Source organism: Salmo salar, chromosome ssa12 (genome assembly GCF_905237065.1).
Source record: "Salmo salar chromosome ssa12, Ssal_v3.1, whole genome shotgun sequence".
In the NCBI taxonomy this organism is placed as follows: Eukaryota; Metazoa; Chordata; class Actinopteri; order Salmoniformes; family Salmonidae; genus Salmo; species Salmo salar.
Genome location: NC_059453.1, coordinates 67,374,669 through 67,392,838, shown reverse-complemented (window position 1 = coordinate 67,392,838; position 18,170 = coordinate 67,374,669). Strand labels below are relative to the sequence as shown.

The 18,170-nt window shown below is 42.0% G+C and overlaps 2 protein-coding genes and 1 pseudogene across 3 annotated transcripts in view; 2 read left to right on the top strand and 1 right to left on the bottom strand.

Annotated features, from left to right (window-relative positions):
* Positions 1-38: 38 nt before the first annotated feature.
* On the top strand, positions 39-5,459 carry LOC106565666 (tripartite motif-containing protein 16-like protein). The gene is made up of 7 exons (XM_014133015.2): positions 39-666; positions 865-960; positions 1,722-1,955; positions 3,560-3,719; positions 3,822-3,881; positions 4,020-4,073; positions 4,463-5,459. The coding sequence occupies exons 1-7, from the start codon at positions 136-138 to the stop codon at positions 5,011-5,013; spliced, it is 1,686 nt and encodes a 561-aa protein (XP_013988490.1). The 5' UTR covers positions 39-135; the 3' UTR covers positions 5,014-5,459.
* A 743-nt stretch (positions 5,460-6,202) lies between these two features.
* Positions 6,203-17,378, top strand: LOC106565688 (potassium voltage-gated channel subfamily C member 1-like; annotated as a pseudogene).
* LOC106565665 (sodium-dependent neutral amino acid transporter SLC6A17) overlaps positions 15,760-18,170 on the bottom strand; it is a 29,500-nt gene continuing 27,089 nt past the window's right edge. Inside the window, exon 12 of one of the 2 annotated variants that reach the window (XM_014133010.2) lies at positions 15,760-18,011. In XM_014133010.2, coding sequence (XP_013988485.1) covers positions 17,553-18,011 — 459 coding nt within the window. In that variant the 3' untranslated portion in view covers positions 15,760-17,552. The remainder of the gene's footprint in view (positions 18,012-18,170) is intronic. The other variant, XM_014133014.2, reaches the window with a different exon arrangement.

The window sequence follows — 18,170 nt, the reverse complement described above, 5'->3', positions numbered from 1 at the left end:
CAGTCCAGACTCACCACTCCCTCTCAGCTCTCACAAACATACCATGAAACCACAAGGCGTGCCTATTCACAGAATCGAAACTGTTGTCTTCCTGGCGGAAAAGAAAGACCAACATGTTATAGTTTGTTCTCAGATATGGCTCGCATATCTGTCGAGAAGGACCACCTCAGCTGTCCACTCTGCCAGGAGGTACTCAGTAACCCAGCTGCTATTCCCTGTGGACACAGTTTCTGCATGATCTGCATCCAGGACTTCTGGGACAATGAAGAAAAGGGTGATAGTTTCTGCAGCTGCCCTCAATGCAAAGACTCCTTTCAGCCGAGGCCTATCCTGATCAAGAACATTGTTCTGGCTGAAATGGTGGAAGGAATGAAGAAGTCCGAGTGTGGAAATAATGTGGGTGCTGGAAGTAAGCGCAGACCTGTTGAAGACGGTCAGGAGGCAGGGCCTTCGACCAGTCATGCTCTGGGTTGGGCCAGACCCACGAAGATACCCAGAACCACTAGAGTCTCAGAGGCACTGAAGAGCAGAGAATGTCCTATACATGACAGACTGCTGGAGATTTACTGCTGTGATGATGATCAATGCATCTGCCCTCTATGCGCCCTGGTTGAGCATAAAGCACATAAGAATTTGTTGGCGAAAGAGGGACGGAAAAGGAAGCAGGTACTGACCTTTATCTCAAATCTGGCGCTTCGAGTATCCCAAAGGTTATGTGTATATTTCCCAGTTGATCCCTTAGTGATTCAATTCAAATAAGTATGTAAATTACACTTCATTACTGTGTGCATTCCAGGATTTATGAGGTTATTATTGGTTTGAGCTTGTAAATATTTAATCTTCAGATACATTTGCCCTCCACAGGAACAGCTCCAGGACATTAAGAAGAAATCCAAGCAGAGGATCAAAATGAAGGAACAGGAGCAGAAGAACCTAACACGGAACATAAAGAGGGTTAAGGTGGGTATACAGTAGATCAGACAAGGAAGTGAATATAGTTATGTACAATGCTCTCTGGACAACCAACTATAATAGTAACATAGCAGCAAGGCCACAGTCTCCTTCCTAACTCATGGGTGTGTACTGCCCCAGGTGGCCCACATTGAAAGATTTTAATGCCCAATGTGTTTCAAAATTCTGAAGGCACATTTGAGCTACAGTGTCTTTGATGCAGGTGTATGGTAACAATTGAATAACATGAGAGAAAAAAACGAGAATCCTGCACGCTGCTTTTGCTAGTATCACTGCTCTTTATTAAGCTTTAAATATCGGCCTACAAGGCCTTCGTCAGACATTGCTCCACCTACATCCGTTCAATGCACTTGTAACCGATGTGAAATGGCTAGTTAGTTAGCGGTGGTGCGCGCTAATAGCGTTTCAATCAGTGACGTCACTCGCTCTGAGACTTGAAGTAGGGTTTCCCCTTGCGTTGCGCGATGGGTAACGATGCTTCGTGGGGTGTCAGTTCTTGATGCGTGCAAGGGTCCCTGGTTCGAGCCCGGGTTGGGGCGAAGAGAGGGACGGAACCTACACTGTTACACACTGAATGGGTTTGGAGTAATGTCAACATAAGGGTGCAAATTAAAAACGCTCAGACGAAGGCCTTGAGGCTGATATGTAATGTCAGTGTGTTAATAACTTTATATGGCCTATTTAAAAACGTCCTGAAATTAAAAACAAACGTAAATCACTAAATCTGTCCCTGACTGTATGTGTAACAGGAAGGTGGTAGGGCTGCTGAGGAGCACTGCGAGTGCGTCCTCGCTGGGCTGATCGACTCCCTCCAGAGGCACTACTCCACAGTGAGAGAGTTGATCTTGGCCCACGAGACAGCTGCAGTGGCTCAGGCTGAGAGCTCCCTGTGCAGCCTGGAGAAAGACATGGCTGCCCTGAAGAAGAGAGACGCTGAGCTGGAGCAGCTCTCACAGACAGATGATGATATCCACTTCCTCCAGGTATGGTTAGTTGTATCACAGACAGTGGTGTGTATTCATGGATGCCAAGGTAAGCTAGGCTTCCTAAAAATTGACCAATAAAAAAACTCTGTGTTTCATAATTTTCCTTCAATTCTTTAGAGGCTGAATGTATCTCACAGGAGAAAGCATCCGAGCGAGCGAAACAGCGCCCCTCTGTGTCTTTATCTGATCCTACTATTTGACGCTGTCTGGTCCAATAGCCAATCAGCACTGAGCTCAACTGTGAATGGTCCTGGCACACAAAAAAAAAGTGTCAAGGGAACCTAGCTAGCTAGCTAAAATTGATTGGCCCTTTCCTAAATTAGCCATTTATGGAGATAGGGATTTGGACTTGTAGTTTTACTTAATTCTCCCTACTGGCCAATGATTATAACATCCAACCATTAATTCATGAATGTTGTGCCCCTGGCCTGAGACGATGGAAGTTCAATATGTAGCTTGATGTGGAAGGCTAAGGTTATAGCTAACGTTGCCCATGAATGGAAGTTAGGCTAGTAAGCAAGCATTTTAGCCAGGTAGCCTAGGACCAAAAAAAAAAAAACTGTTTATTGTATGCCAGAATGACCGTGTCGTCAACATGAAAGAGAGGAGGATGGCATTGGCTTTTCTCTTCAAGTAGGCTGAGTCAACATATTTTTCTACTTGCACGAACGTACACACACACAGAAATAAGAACCATGGACAGACACATCATTTTTAGCTTGATTGGACTAAATAGTTTTTGGTATATTTTAATTGTCACTGTATTAGACTAAGCAGAGGTGATTTGATGATGTTGAAATGGTGCTGGAACAGTGGAGGCTCCTGTTTTCTGTGTGACCTGCGGTAACTCTGTGGTTCTAAATCAATAGCTGTTTAGTGGTCTGAACATTTCGGAAACATTAACTTGCTTGACCATGCTGTAGGTAAAGTAACTTTCTTACATGCGATATGCTTTGTGGACGTCACTGGACAGATGTTGCTCTCCGATTTTGTGATAAAACAAAGGTGTGGTTGAATTTATTCTGCTACTGTGTCTTCTTATTGTCTCTGCTTTTTTATTATTATTATTTTTGTATTTTTTTTACCTTTATTTAACTAGGCAAGTCAGTTAAGAACAAATTCTTATTTACAATGACGGCCTACACCGGCCAGAACCGGACGACGCTGGGCCAATTTTGCGCTGCCCTATGGGACTCCCAAACAATACCTTTTGCGATACAACCTGGATTCTTACCAGGGTGTCTGTAGTGATGCCTCAAGCAATAAGATGCAGTGCCTGAGACCGCTGAGCCACTTTGGAGCCCTTTTAGGCCTATACAGTATATCACGGTCGCAAGGCAAATGAATTAAGAGGTTATGGAGCAAACAACGCAATTATCACAACACATAGGTTGCAATAAGCTTTGTTTTGGGGGCATGGCTTCCCCATTGATTTTACCCACACACTGCTACTGATCACAGGCTGTAGTAGGTTAATGTAGGATCTGGTTCTGAGGTTCACAAGTGTGTGCATGATGACATGGTACATTTTCACAACTAATAATGATAACTCCTTCATTTTCATGTCTCTCTCTCTATCTCCCTCTCTATCATGAAAAAAGAGATTGCCCTCTCTCTCTAACCTCCCAGAGCCCCCTGACTTGTCCAGTGTCTCGACGGATCCACACCTCCTCTTTGAGGCCATAAGGAGTGCTGTCTCAGAGTTTGGGAATCGACTGGAGGCTTTCGCTGAGGTGGAAATCAGTACAGTGTCTCAAACTGGTCAGTTGAAGGGAGGAATACCACAGACAGACGTACACATCGGCGGACAGACAGACAAATATACAATACATTTATAAAGGATTTTATGATCTGTCTCAACAGTGGCTGGAAATAGAGGTTCCCAGTCTCCAGACCATAAAGTCATACCTGAGCAGCTTCCAGGTGAATCGTATCCTTCTTTTTGTGTGTTATCCCAAGTGTTTCAGAAAATCCGTCACATTTTACATGACCCTTAGTAATGAGAGTTTGTAATTAACAAGAACTTTAACCACAACTGAGCCTTTCTCCTGACCTTCACAGTTATCAGTGCTGCACAGAGCATAGAGCCTGCGACCAGAACAGAATTTCTACAGTGTGAGTCCTATGTTCTTTGTGTAACACATCGAAACTTCACTCAACCTGTACAACAGAAACATAGTAATGAAGAGATTTTATTTTTCAATGGATCTGAACCAACCTCATGATAATGCTGTTTGAACATGATCATGTAGAGTTCAAAAAGTACTCACACTCAAAACCATGAAGAAGAATAATATCCCAAGGAGATTGAGAAGCAAAAATAATAGAATTCATTTAGACCATGTTCTAAAGAATACAAAAAGTGAAAGTGTAAGCTGCTAATACATTAAAAAAAAAGAAACAGAGCATACGTTTCGGCCTTATGCCTTTCATTCTAGCCTGAGCGCTAACCCTCATACTAGCTTTCTATGAACGTCATTTTACGATCTTCTTTGATCCTTCAGATGCTTGTGAGCTCACCCTGGACCCCAACACTGCCCATAAGGACCTCTCCCTCTCAGAGGACGGCAGAATGGTGAGGTGGGATGCTAAAAAGCAGAAGGAGCCAGTCCAACCTCACTCTGAGAGGTTTAACTACCGTCGCCAGGTGCTGTGCAAGGAGGGGCTTGTAGATGAGCGCTGCTACTGGGAGGTGGAGGTGGAGGGGAAGAAGGCTGAGATTGCCCTGGCCTATTGGGGCATAGACAGAAAATCACTCTCTAAGACATCCGCTTTTGGGGCCAGTGACCAATCCTGGAGCCTTGACCGTTCTAAAGGCTATTCTGTGTGCCACAACAGTGAAGGTGTTGGACTCAGTGCAATCCCCAGCCAGTGCAGAATAGGGGTTTACCTGCAATATAAGGAGGGCACCATAACGTTTTATGAAGTCTCAGATAAGATGAAGTTACTCTACAGAACCAAGAAGTTCACATTCACTGAACCCCTCTACCCAGGGTTCTGGCTTGGGGAGGAGAGTTGCATCACACTATGTAATCTGAAGCATGAAAGATTCTGATCATGAGAGTAAAACTAGGAGATCGAGATCAGGTTGCAAATATCTGGTAACTTTCCCAAAATTCCCTGTTTGCCAGAAATCCAGGTTGGATAATTCCCAGAATCAGGAGGGAATAAGCAGGAAATCCACAATCCTCCAAACAGGATTTCTGGGAATCTTGGGAAAGTTAACAGATTGATGCAACCCTATATAGAAAATAATACACTAGAAAGTGTAGACTGTGGATAGAAGTTCAAAATAAAGCTATATACATCCTGGATAACAGTTAAAAGGCTTTAGATTGCTGTTAGGTTTTGGGGGATCTTATCTTGGTTTTATTAGCTTGCAAACCTCTAAACCTCTAAAATCAGCTTGTACATTTTTTATATCAACATATTTGTAATATCTACGTAAATGTTTTTACATTTTTCATACAGTTTTTATAAAAATAAAATCAAGCAAATTAAGTGCTAAGGTGTTGTTTTTATACAACTTTTATGACATACTTCTTCGGACTATTTCACACTAGAGGGCCGTGTCATGTCCCTTATACAGCAGGATGACATGAGAGGATGGGGTCATTAGTCCAGTAGTTACTGCTTTACACTTGCACTTTTCAAAGATTTAAAGTTTAATCAATGTTAAAGATCAAAGAACTTCAAAAGGTTTTTCAACCATTTGTACTTCAATTAATTTCCTATTAATTTTCCTATTATTATATACTGTTAATGCTTGCAGTAAAGGTGAAAGTGACAAGAGTTGTTCACTGATGGAGAAACTGCCTTAAAACTGTCTTCCAAAGGTTGTTATTTGCCACAGATTTGTGTTTGGATGTCCTACTTATTTTGAAATCAAATCAAGTTGTATAGAAACCTGGTAATAGGCAAGAATGTGGCTGTACCCCTAACTGACAGAAGGGGTGGCACTTTGGAATGCAGTCAGGGGCCTGCCTACAGGGTGGGCTACTGATAAATAAAAGGAAGATTCATGGTTTCTTCCCAAACTGAACTACCAAAAGAGAGAGCGGATAGCCTGTCCCAATGTGTTTTTTCTTTACCATTGGGCCTAAAATACATTTTGAATCTTCTCAACATTTTTGGTGCAAACAAGGACCGTAGGCGAAACAACATTCCTGGACGTGCTATTCTCTCTCCAAGTCCTGATCTGCTCAATGTGTGTGTCCTCTCAGGGCCATACTTTGACCCACGCCATGACCTCATCGAAAACATGTCTAGGGGAAGACTGGGACGGAAAACAGGATGTCATGAAAAAGGTTGTGATCAATGTTGGTGGCATGCATCATGAAACTTACATGGGCACTCTCAAGAGCTTGTCCGGTACCCGTTCAGCTAAACTGATGGACCATGACCTCACTGACTTCTTCTTCGACAGACATCCAGGTGTTTTCTCCAATGTTTTGAATTATTACAGAACCGGCAAGCTTCACTGTCCAACAGATGTCTACGGTCCGCTTTTTGAAGAAGAGTTGGCTTTTTGGGAGGTCGACGAGGCAGCCGTGGAACCTTGTTGCTGGATAACATTCTGCCAGCATAGGGATGCCGAAGAGGCCCTTCTGATTCAAATGTGCGCCACAATGAAGAGTTTCAAGATCGATTCGATGTTGAAGACAACCCACCAAATTCTCAGAGCTGCTTCAAAAGGTGGAAACCAAAAATATGGGCTCTATTTGACAACCCATTCTTGTCTATGGTTGCCAAGGTGTGTATTATTTATTCTCTCCTAATGAAAAAAAAGCCACTTTGACCTCTTGTAGTTTTGATCCCCAATTCAAGAACAGACTATGGGAGATGCACAGTGCTACATAGGGCCATGGCTACAGGTAACACTATTCCACATCAGGTAACTGATGCAAGCAGTAGAATCAGATTTTTTTTTTAAATAGACCTTATGGAACAGCGGGGACTGGGAAAAGACACACACACAGGCACACATACACTTGATAAGATGTGCACATGCACATGTATGAAGGCAATTCTTAATCCAATTCCAACCTTGCCTTGAGGACACAGGTATGTGATGCCATAGTCAGACGCACTTCCAAGCAACCACAGAACAGGGAATCCAAAACTCCAATAGTGCAAAAACAAACAAAGGGTAATTTCGTAGGCTGTATTCCATCGATGAACAAACTCAAAGCGATCAAATTTAAACTGTAAACACAATATATAGACTAGCAGCAGCTTTCTTAGTTCAAAGACGTTGCGTAGCGGTCAGTAAACTGTAAGGTACTGCCGTACCTGAGGCCTAGTGGACCCACACTGCAAAAAAACTAAATAGTTAAAGGACAGGGGAACATGGGAAAAAAGGGGTGTGTCCAGGAAAGGCTCCATAATACTTTTAAATACCCAAGATAATCATAATAGAAAACCAAAAACATGTTAAAATGTCTATAGAAAAGACAGAAATGCCAATGGTGGAGGAGTTGCTGTTTATAATCAGAACCACATTCCTGTAAAACTTAGAGGATCTTATGCTAAATACTGTTGAAATAATATGGCTACAGGTTCATCTGCCTCACCTAAAGCCCATTCTTGTGGGAAGCCTCTATAGATCACCAAGTGATAACAGTCAGTATCTGGATAATATGTGTGCAATGCTTGATAGTGTATGTGATATCAACAGTATAACTGATTGAGTATAACTGATCAAATTATGAAAGACAAGCATTGCAATTTTGAATTCCGTAAAGCAAATGTGGAAGAGTTGAAAAAATTATTGTTGTCTATCAACAATGACAAGACACCAGCGTCTGACAACTTGGATGGAAAATTACTGAGGATAATAGCGGACAATATTGCCACTCATATTTGTCATATTTTCAATCTAAGCCTACTAGAAAGTGTGTGTCCTCAGGCCTGGAGGTCATTCCCCTATCTAAGAAAAAAAAGCCCCCTTTACTGACTCAAATAGCTGACCAATCAGCCTGTTACCAACCCTTAGTAAACTTTTGGAAAAAACAAGCACAGCACTTACACAAATGACAAATTATTGGCTGAGAGAAATTGATCATAAAAAGATTGTGGGAGCTGTTCTGTTAGACCAGTGCGGCTTTTGACATTATCGATCATACTCTGCTGCTGGAAAAACAGATTTGTTATGGCTTTACACCCCCTGCTATATTGTGGATAAAGAGTTACCTGTCTAACAGAACACAGAGGGTGTTCTTCAATGGAAGCCTCTCCAACATAATGGTATCTGCTATCTAGTCCCCCCCTTTAATCTTTACTAATGACAGGCCACTGGCTTTGAGTAAAGCCAGTGTGTCTATGTATGCGGATGACTCAACACTATACACGTCAGCTACTACAGCAACTGAAATGACTGCAACACTTAACAAAGAGCTGCAGTTAGTTCAGAATGGGTGGCAAGGAATACGTTAGTCCTAAATATTTCAAAAACTGAAAGTATTGTATTTGGGACAAATCAGTCACTAATCCCTGAACCTCAACTAAATCTTGTAATAAATAATGTGGAAATTGAGCAAGTTGAGGTGACTAAACTGCTTGGAGTAACTCTGGATTGTAAACTGTCATGGTCAAAACATATTGATACAACAGTAGCTAAGATGGGGAGAAGTCTGTCCATAATAAAGCGTTGCTCTGCCTTCTTAACAACACTATCAACAAGGCATGTCCTACAGGCCCTAGTTTTTTTCGCACCTGGACTACTGTTCAGTCGTGGTCAGCTGTCACAAAGAGGGACCTCGGAAAATTACAATTGGCTCAGAACGGGTCAGCACGGCTGGTCCCTAAATGTACACGGAGAGCTAACATTAATATTGTAAATCTCATGTAAATCTCTCATGGCTCAAAGTGGAGGAGAGATTGACTTCATCACTACTTGTTTTTATAAGAAGTGTTGAGAAGCTCAATGCACAGAGGTGTCTTTTTAAACTACTAGCATACAGCTCGGACACCTATGCATTCCCCACAAGACATGTCACCAGAGGTCTCTTCACAATCCCCAAGTCAAGAACAGGCTAAGGGAGGCGCATAGTACTACATAGAACCATGAGTACAGGGAACTCTATTTCACATCAGGTAACTGATGCAAGCAGTAGAATCACATTTTTTCTTTAAAGATAACAATACACCTTGTGGAACAGAAGGGACTGTGAAGAGACACACAGACACGTACTATACATTTTGTATTGTAGATATGTTGTGGTATAAAAATGTTAGATGATGTACTGTTTTATCTTTTGTTTTATGTGTGATATAAGTGCCTTATGTCACGGTCGTCGTTGGTTAAGGAGGACCAAAATGCCGCAGGTATGTGTATGCTCATCTTGACTTTTAATAAATTCCAAAATGAACACCAAAATAACAAAAAGAGAACGATCAACAAACAGTCTGGCAAGGCACAAGGCTAAACACAGAACAATCTCCCACAAATACACAGACAAACACACCCAACTAATATAGGACTTCCAATCAAAGGCAACACCACACAGCTGCCTTCAATTGGAAGTCCACCCCAATTAACCAAACATAGACATACAACCAGCTAGATCAACATAGAAATACGTAAACAAGGAACAGTGCCCAAAAACCCCGGAATACTTAAATCAAATGCCCTTTTAGAAAAAACACCACCCCGAACCACATAAACCAAATACCCTCTGCCACGTCCTGACCAAACTACAATAACAATTAATCCTTATACTGGCCAGGACGTGACACCTTAATGTGTTTGAACCCCAGGAAGAGTAGCTGCTGCATTGGGGATCCCTAATAAATACAAATAAATACAAATGCAACTCAAAATAAATGTTTATACCACATTTCATTGCTGCCTTGCAGCAACACAATTCACTTCACAAGTAATTAAAACAAATACAAATGAAATAATAATAATCGGAGACAGTGAAGGACAATAATAACAACTAGTACAAAAGTAGTTGTATGAACCAACATTTTAAAGTAAGGAAAAGCAAGGCTAAAGGGTGCATCTCAAGTTTTCTTTAAAAAATATCCAATGTTTCTGCTACCCTCAGATTATCCAGTAGGCTGTTCCATTGGCTGAGAGGGTAATAACTAAAAGCAGCCTCACCAGAAGTGATGCCTCAGGGTGAATATCAGTTCTATTTTCTTGATTCCTTACATCCTCTTTCCTTGCCTCCTTAAAACATTGCAGGAGAGGTTCACAGGGGACAAACCTCAGATATTCTGCTCCAATACACTTTGAGAAGGAAATCAGGAGAGAGGATGTGAGGAATCAAGAAAATACAATTGAGATTCACCCTCAGAGTCCCTTAAAAAGTTCATTCATGTAACTCCCATCTAGTCATGTCACCCAAATGGAAGGTAACGTGGCTCCATATGAAACAGCAGCCATGGGATTGAGTCAGTTTAGGAGGCAACACACAAGCCTAACAATCTCACTGATCAACAGCCTTTTTGATACCATTGTGTCCAACACATAAATCAAACCTAGAAATGAATAAATCAGACTTTCAACCTGGTTTATTATGTGTTGTTTGTGTCTTTAATCATTATGACATGATCCACTCAAAGTCAGATGAATCCCCTTGTCCTTTGCAGGTCATTGCGTTTGTTTCCCTCTTCTTCATCCTCCTCTCCATCACAGCTTTCTGTCTGGAGACACATGAGAGCTTTCACATGATAGACAACCGCACACAGCTGGAAATGGAGGGGAACCACACCGAAGAGGTGAAGTTCTATAAGATAGTGACTGAACCTGTTCTCACCTTGGTGGAGGGCGTCTGTGTGGTGTGCTTCATCTTTGAGTTCCTGGTCCGTTTCACCTGCTGTCCCAACATGCTGGTGTTTGTAAAGAACATACTGAACATCATTGACTTTGTAGCCATCCTGCCCTTCTTCCTGGAGGTGGGGCTTAGCGGTAATGCCCTGGGCTTCCTGCGTGTGCTGCGCTTTGTGACGATCCTGAGGGTCTTTAAGCTGACGCGCCACATGGTGGGCATACGTGTGATAGTCTACACACTAAAGGCCAGCGTTCAAGAGTTCTGCCTCCTTGCTGTCTCCCTCACTATTGGTATATTTGTCTTCAGCACCCTGGAATACTACACAAAGTGAGTACATGGTGACCCTGAAGACCCAACTTCGAATGCACACACTCCTTTTAATTACATCCCCATCAGCTTCTGGTGGGCTGTGGTGACCATGACAACCCTGGCCTATGTTTACAGACAGATTATTTCACTTATAATTCACTATATCACAATTCAAGTAGGTCAGAAGTTTACATACACTGAGTTGACTGTGCCTTTAAACAGCTTGGAAAATTCCTAGAAAATTATGTCATGGCTTTAGAAGGTTCTGATAGGCTAATTGACATCATTTGAGTCAATTGGAGGTGTACCTGCGGATGTATTTCAAGATCTACCTTCAAACTCAGTGCCTCTTTGCTTGACATCATGTGAAAATCAAAAGAAATCAGCCAAGACCTCAGAAAAAAAGATTGTAGACCTCCACAAGTCTGGTTCATCCTTGGGAGCAATTTCCAAACGCCTGAAGGTACCACGTTCATCTGTACGAACAATAGTACGCAAGTATAAGCACCATGGGACCACACAGCCATCAAGAAGCCACTGCTCCAAAACCCGCCATAAAAAAGCCAGACTACGGTTTACAACAAAGATCGTACTTTTTGGAAAAATGTCCTCTGGTCTGATGAAACAACAATAGAACTGTTTGGCCATAATGACCATCGTTATGTTTGTAGGAAAAAGGGGGAGGCTTGCAAGCCGAATAACACCATCCCAACCATGAAGCATGGGGGTGGCAAAATCATGTTGTGGGGGTGCTTTGCTGCAGGAGGGACTGGTGCACTTCACAAAATAGATGGCATCATGAGGAAATAAAATTATGTGGATATCTTGAAGCAACATCTCAAGACATCAGTCAGGAAGTTAAAGCTTGGTCGCAAATGGGTCTTCCAAATGGACAATGACCCCAAGCATACTTCCAAAGTTGTGGCAAAATGGCTTAAGGACAACAAAGCCAAGGTATTGGAGTAGCCATCACAAAGCCTTGACCTCAATCCCATTGAAAATTTGTGGGCAGAACTGAAAAAGCATGTGCGAGCAAGGAGGCCTACAAACCTGACTCAGTTACACCAGCTTTGTCGGGAATGGGCCAAAATTCACCCAACTTATTGTGGGAAGCTTGTGGAAGGCTACACGAAACGTTTGACCCAAGTTAAACAATTTAAAGGCAATGCTACCAAATACTAATTGAGTGTATGTAAACTTCTGACCCATTGGGAATGTGATGAAAGAAATGAAAGCTGAAATAAATAATTCTCTCTACCATTATTCTGACATTTCACATTATTAAAATAAAGTGGTGATCCTAACTGACCTAAGACAGAGAATTTTTACTAGGGTTAAATGTCAGGAATTGTGAAAAACTGAGTTTAAATGTATTTGGCTAAGGTGTATGCAAACTTCCGACTTCAACTGTATATCTTGTCCTAAAAGTTCCACACAAATCACTCCCAGGTTGTTTATTCTTTATTGATATGTGCAGCTATATCCACAAATCATTATTACTCTTTTCACATGTAGCTTCAGTACTGTACAATCATCATGACTGAAGAGAGAGTGCTTGGTAAGGCCCTGCACCCACTTATTATCAGAAGAAAACTACACTAACACAGATTCACACACACAAATACACATATCCACACACTCATATATTATGTTGAGATTCACTATAACACTTTAGCTACAAAGGGGCAGTTTCTAACCACTATTCATTTTCCCTATAGAGGTTTTAGCCTCCCATCCCGTAGCTCCAGCAGTATAATATATATAATAAGATATTGCTTTAACACAGACTGTACCCAGGCTAGGGCAAACATTGAGCGTACCAATATGCAGACAAAACAAAAACAAAACAATACTTATTTTAGATTTTAAGTGAAAAAGTGCTTTCATATTCACATTCAATAGAATTTTCTTCCACATGACCTGTTAAAACAGTTCTGCAGTGTTAAGACATTTAAATATTTCACAAGTTCTTTTCTATCTTTCTAATAATTTGATTGTTATTGGTTGTAGAATCCTACAGACACTAATATTTACAGAGTTTTAAAGTGAGGGATTTCGACATGGTACAATAACAAGAGCGACTGGCTCCAGGCCAATGACTAAAACAAAGCTTGACTAGAACTTAAACCAAAGACTGGTGGGATAGTGCAGTAACCTACTGTATGGAGATGCTTATCCATGTGTTCTTATCTGGAGGGCTACACCTCTCTATAAGCAGCTGAGAGAGGAACACATGAGAACCAGAGCTCGCCAGAGTTCGACAATATACCATCACAAAGTCTACATTGGGATCCCACAAGGTAAACATACTGTACTCCCCCCCAAACCATCTTCCCACTCCTTTTACACTCCCATAATCACAGATAAGGTACACCAGCTACAAAATAGAGAAATATTCAAATATACAATGAAATGTACACCAACATGTACACCAACATACACAGAATATTATATAGCAATATAAATATAGTCAATTTAATCATCAACACCATGGCTTTGAACATCGTGCTAAAAAAATAAATAAAGGAATCCTCTTAAAAAAATAAAGTTAGCTAAAATGGAATCAGTTTGTAAACCAATTGAGAAGAGTGACAGGCCAAGTATAGTTTTATGAAATTGGGCTATGTTGTGGGGAGAATGTGCTTCCTTATTTAGCCTGTACTTTTGAGTTATGTCAACGGCATGTTTAAAATCTTTGCTGAGTGTGTAATGAAGGTAAGTAAATGCTTACGGGAAAAGGTCTCGGCAGACTAAACTAACACTGTGTGATTGGATGAGTTCTCTATCTGGCTTGATTACTTCACTTCTATAAGAGGGTTGAAATAGTCAAATGAAAATTGCTCTTGGTTTAAATTCAGACATGATTAAAGCAGGAAGCACTGCCGTTCTATTTATGAGTATCAATAAATAGAGATTTGAGGACCAACCATTAGAAGGTTTATATTCCTCAGTAAAATTGAGACTGCCTTACAATCCGACTTTGATCTGATTTGGTCCAATAGTGATTGCCACATTGTTTGGTCCATTAATGTAGAACATAAGAGAAGGTGAAGTGGTGAGTTTTATTTGTGCTTAAAGGGATCAATTCATGCTGCTTTTTTATTTGTACTGTACATTCAGCTCCAGTTATATTGGTCTGCCATGACCATAGTTTGTGCCTTAATCATCACATTGGCTGTAGTACAATCCTATTTGTGCCCATACAACTCTATTTGTGCATTCATATTTGTGCCCATTCAAGTTTGTGCCTACATACTACAATCTTTCTTGTGTTGATTAATTATTTAAAATGATTTGTTATGTCAATCTATTTGTGAAATTGTGCCTTTTATGTGCTTGGTAGTAATTTAAACGGAATCATAATATGAGATCGTCAAAAAAGTTTTGTGTCTGTCAGGGAATCATTTTGTAGCTTCATCTCTACCATTTGTAATTCTGACTGAACTATTCTTCTTTCAGCTTCTACATCAATAGCAGCACATTATACAGTGCATTTCTGCCTGTATTCCTCCTCTGAAATTGATGGTGATCCGTTAATTAATTTCTATGGTGTATGTACAGGATGTATAGTTGTGGCCAAAAGTTTTGAGAATGACACAAATATACATTTTTCACAAAGTTTTCTGCCCCAGTTTGTATGGTGGCAATTTGCATATACTCCAGAATGTTATGAAGAGTGATCAGATGAATTGCAATTAATTGCAAAGTCCCTCTTTGCCATGCAAATGAACTGAATCCCCCAAAAACATTTCCACTGCATTTCAGCCCTGCCACAAAAGGACCAGCTGACATCATGTCAGTGATTCTCTCGTTAACACAGGTGTGAGTGTTGACGAGGACAAGGCTGGAGATCACTCTGTCATGCTGATTGAGTTTGAATAACAGACTGGAAGCTTCAAAAGGAGAGTGGTGCTTGGAATCATTGTTCTTCCTCTGTAAAACATGGTTACCTGGAAGGAAACACGTGCCGTCATCATTGCTTTGCACAAAAAGGGCTTCACAGGCAAGGATATTGCTGCCAGTAAGATTGCACCTAAATCAACCATTTATCGGATCATCAAGAACTTCAAGGAGAGCGGTTCAATTGTTGTGAAGAAGGCTTCAGGGCGCCCAAGAAAGTCCAGCAAGCGCCAGGACCGTCTCCTAAAGTTGATTCAGCTGCGGGATCGGGGCACCATCAGTACAGAGCTTGCTCAGGAATGGCAGCAGGCAGGTGTGAGTGCATCTGCACGCACAGTGAGGCGAAGACTTTTGGAGGATGGCCTGGTGTCAAGAAGGGCAGCAAAGAAGCCACTTCTCTCCAGGAAAAACATCAGGGACAGACTGATATTCTGTAAAAGGTACAGGGATTGGACTGCTGAGGACTGGGGTAAAGTCATTTCCTCTGATGAATCCCCTTTCCGATTGTTTGGGGCATCCGGAAAAAAGCTTGTCCGGAGAAGACAAGGTGAGCGCTACCATCAGTCCTGTGTCATGCCAACAGTAAAGCATCCTGAGACCATTCATGTGTGGGGTTGCTTCTCAGCCAAGGGAGTGGGCTCACTCACAATTTTGCCTAAGAACACAGCCATGAATAAAGAATGGTACCAACACTTCCTCTGAGAGCATCTTCTCCCAACCATCCAGGAACAGTTTGGTGACGAACAATGCCTTTTCCAGCATGATGGAGCACCTTGCCATAAGGCAAAAGTGATAACTAAGTGGCTCAGGGAACAAAACATCGATATTTTGGGTCCATGGCCAGGAAACTCCCCAGACCTTAATCCCATTGAGAACTTGTGGTCAATCCTCAAGAGGCGGGTGGACAAACAAAAACCCACGAATTCTGACAAACGCCAAGCATTGATTATGCAAGAATGGGCTGCCATCAGTCAGGATGTGGCCCAGAAGTTAATTGACAGCATGCCAGGGCGGATTGCAGAGGTCTTGAAAAATAAGGGTCAACAATGCAAATATTCACTCTTTGCATCAACTTCATGTAATTGTCAATAAAAGCCTTTGACACGTATGAAATGCTTGTAATTATACTTCAGTATTCCATAGTAACATCTGACAAAAATATCTAAAGACACTGAAGCAGCAAACTTTGTGGAAATTAATATTTGTGCCATTCTCAAAACTTTTGGCTACGACTGTAGTCGACGGTCTGTCCTTAATATAATATCTAGTTTTCACTCTTTGGTGGAGGTACTGAAGTTTCTAATACACCAGCTATGCGTAGCCTGAAGTAACATTATATAACTCCTACACATTGAACTGGGCCTTTATTACCCCCCCGTCAACTGTAAATGTACAGCCCCACCCCCCAACCCGAAACTAGCAAATAGACAATGAAGACAGTGGCTTTACAAAGCCCTGAAGCAGGTATTGCATTGAAGCGAAATGAGGTGTGTCAAGAGCAGTGGTTCACTCAAGTGCTTCAGTGGCTCACTAAATTACAAGGAAATGTTCCACATAAAATAAAGGAAAAGCATTACCACACTCTATGGCTATAATATGGTATAGAGGACTGACATGAAGAACTGCAATGCTTAAAAGGCTTCAAACCGGCAACAAACATATATAGCTACTCACATTCAGTTGTCACTTAATGGCAATGTAAATATGAGGTTCCTCTACATTCCCCTGACCTCTGTCTACAATAAGCATGAAAAGCAGACCATATAACACTCCCTAGGGGCCAAATATTATGCAAATGTTAACCTGTTATGAGGTTATTAGGTTACTGTCAATCTCGTACTTTATAGTGTCATTATTATTACCTATCAATATGTGTGAGGGGGAAAAAAAAATATTATTTTCTTGGGTCCATCTCTATTGAGCCTCTTCTCCTATCACTCTAAAAACATCTAGACCAGGGGTCCCCAATTACATTCAGCCGTGGGTCGATTTTTCCTTGAGCGGATGGTCGGGGAGCCGGAACATAGTTAGAAATAATTTCTACACTGCAAATTGACTGTAAGAATCCCAAACAGATATAGTATTTGACAAAAACAGAATCATTTCAAACCTTGATTACATTGGGATACGATCACATATGCCTCTATTTATCCGTGGGAATACTTAGGAACATATTTCTTTAAGCTGATTTCCTGATGATTTTATGTGCAACAATGAACATTTTTGTTTATAAAAATTGGGGGGGGCAAAATGAAATCACCCGCAGGCCACCTATTGGGGAGCCCTGATCTAGACCAAAACATACTGCATGTCCAGCATTGCATACACTCCAGTAGGGATTGATACATACCACTGCAACATCTCAGACACCTGAACATGTAGTTCCTTGTCCAAGCAGAGGCCTGTGTGGCAGCCACCTCTGCTGCAGTAAACTCTAACCTCTGGGGCTGGGAAGGAAGGGAGAGGGGGAGAGGGGTGTCCTGCGATAAGGGTCACTCAGTGGGTGAGGGTGGTGGTTGTGGAGTTTTGGGAAGCGCTGCAGCACCCCCTGGTGGTGAGACTCTGTAGGGTTGGGAGGGTGAGATGGCCTGGGAGGGAGAGATCGTTAAGGATCTAGGGTCAGGCTAGGGGAGGGACATGAAGAAGATGGACAGTGATCATGAATCGGACTCAGTGGTGGTGGGGGTGATAGGGGTGGTGGGGGTTGTGGGCTGATGGCGTTCTGGTAGCTTGTCCCGTAGCAGCTGTTGGGGGACAGGGAGTTAGGGTTTTCCAGGGGGTTGGTGCCCGGGGGGCCAAGGTAGGCTCGGGATGGGGGCTTAGGCGAGGGCGTCTCTCCTGGGTTTTTCCCCAGGATGAAGCGCGCCTCGTCCACCTCTTCCAGGTTGGAGATGTCCTTCATCATGCTCTTGCGATAGGAGACGGACAGCTTGTTGGAGCCGTCGGACATCAGGTTGAAATAGCGGGCGATGAAGACGATGGGGAGAGGAAGCATGGCCACCACAATGAGGGAGAAGCACATGGCCAATGCCCAGGGAGGGTAGCTCTGGAAACGCTCCTGAGCCTAAAGAGAGAGAAACAAAGTTACGAAGGGAAATAAAGTGAAAAATAAATACTTCTGGTGCTGACTGCAAACTCTGTAACAAGGCTAATACACAAAATGTCAATAAGTGTCAATACAAAGTGTCTATATGAAACTTTGCACTGTTTGCCAACAGGTTGA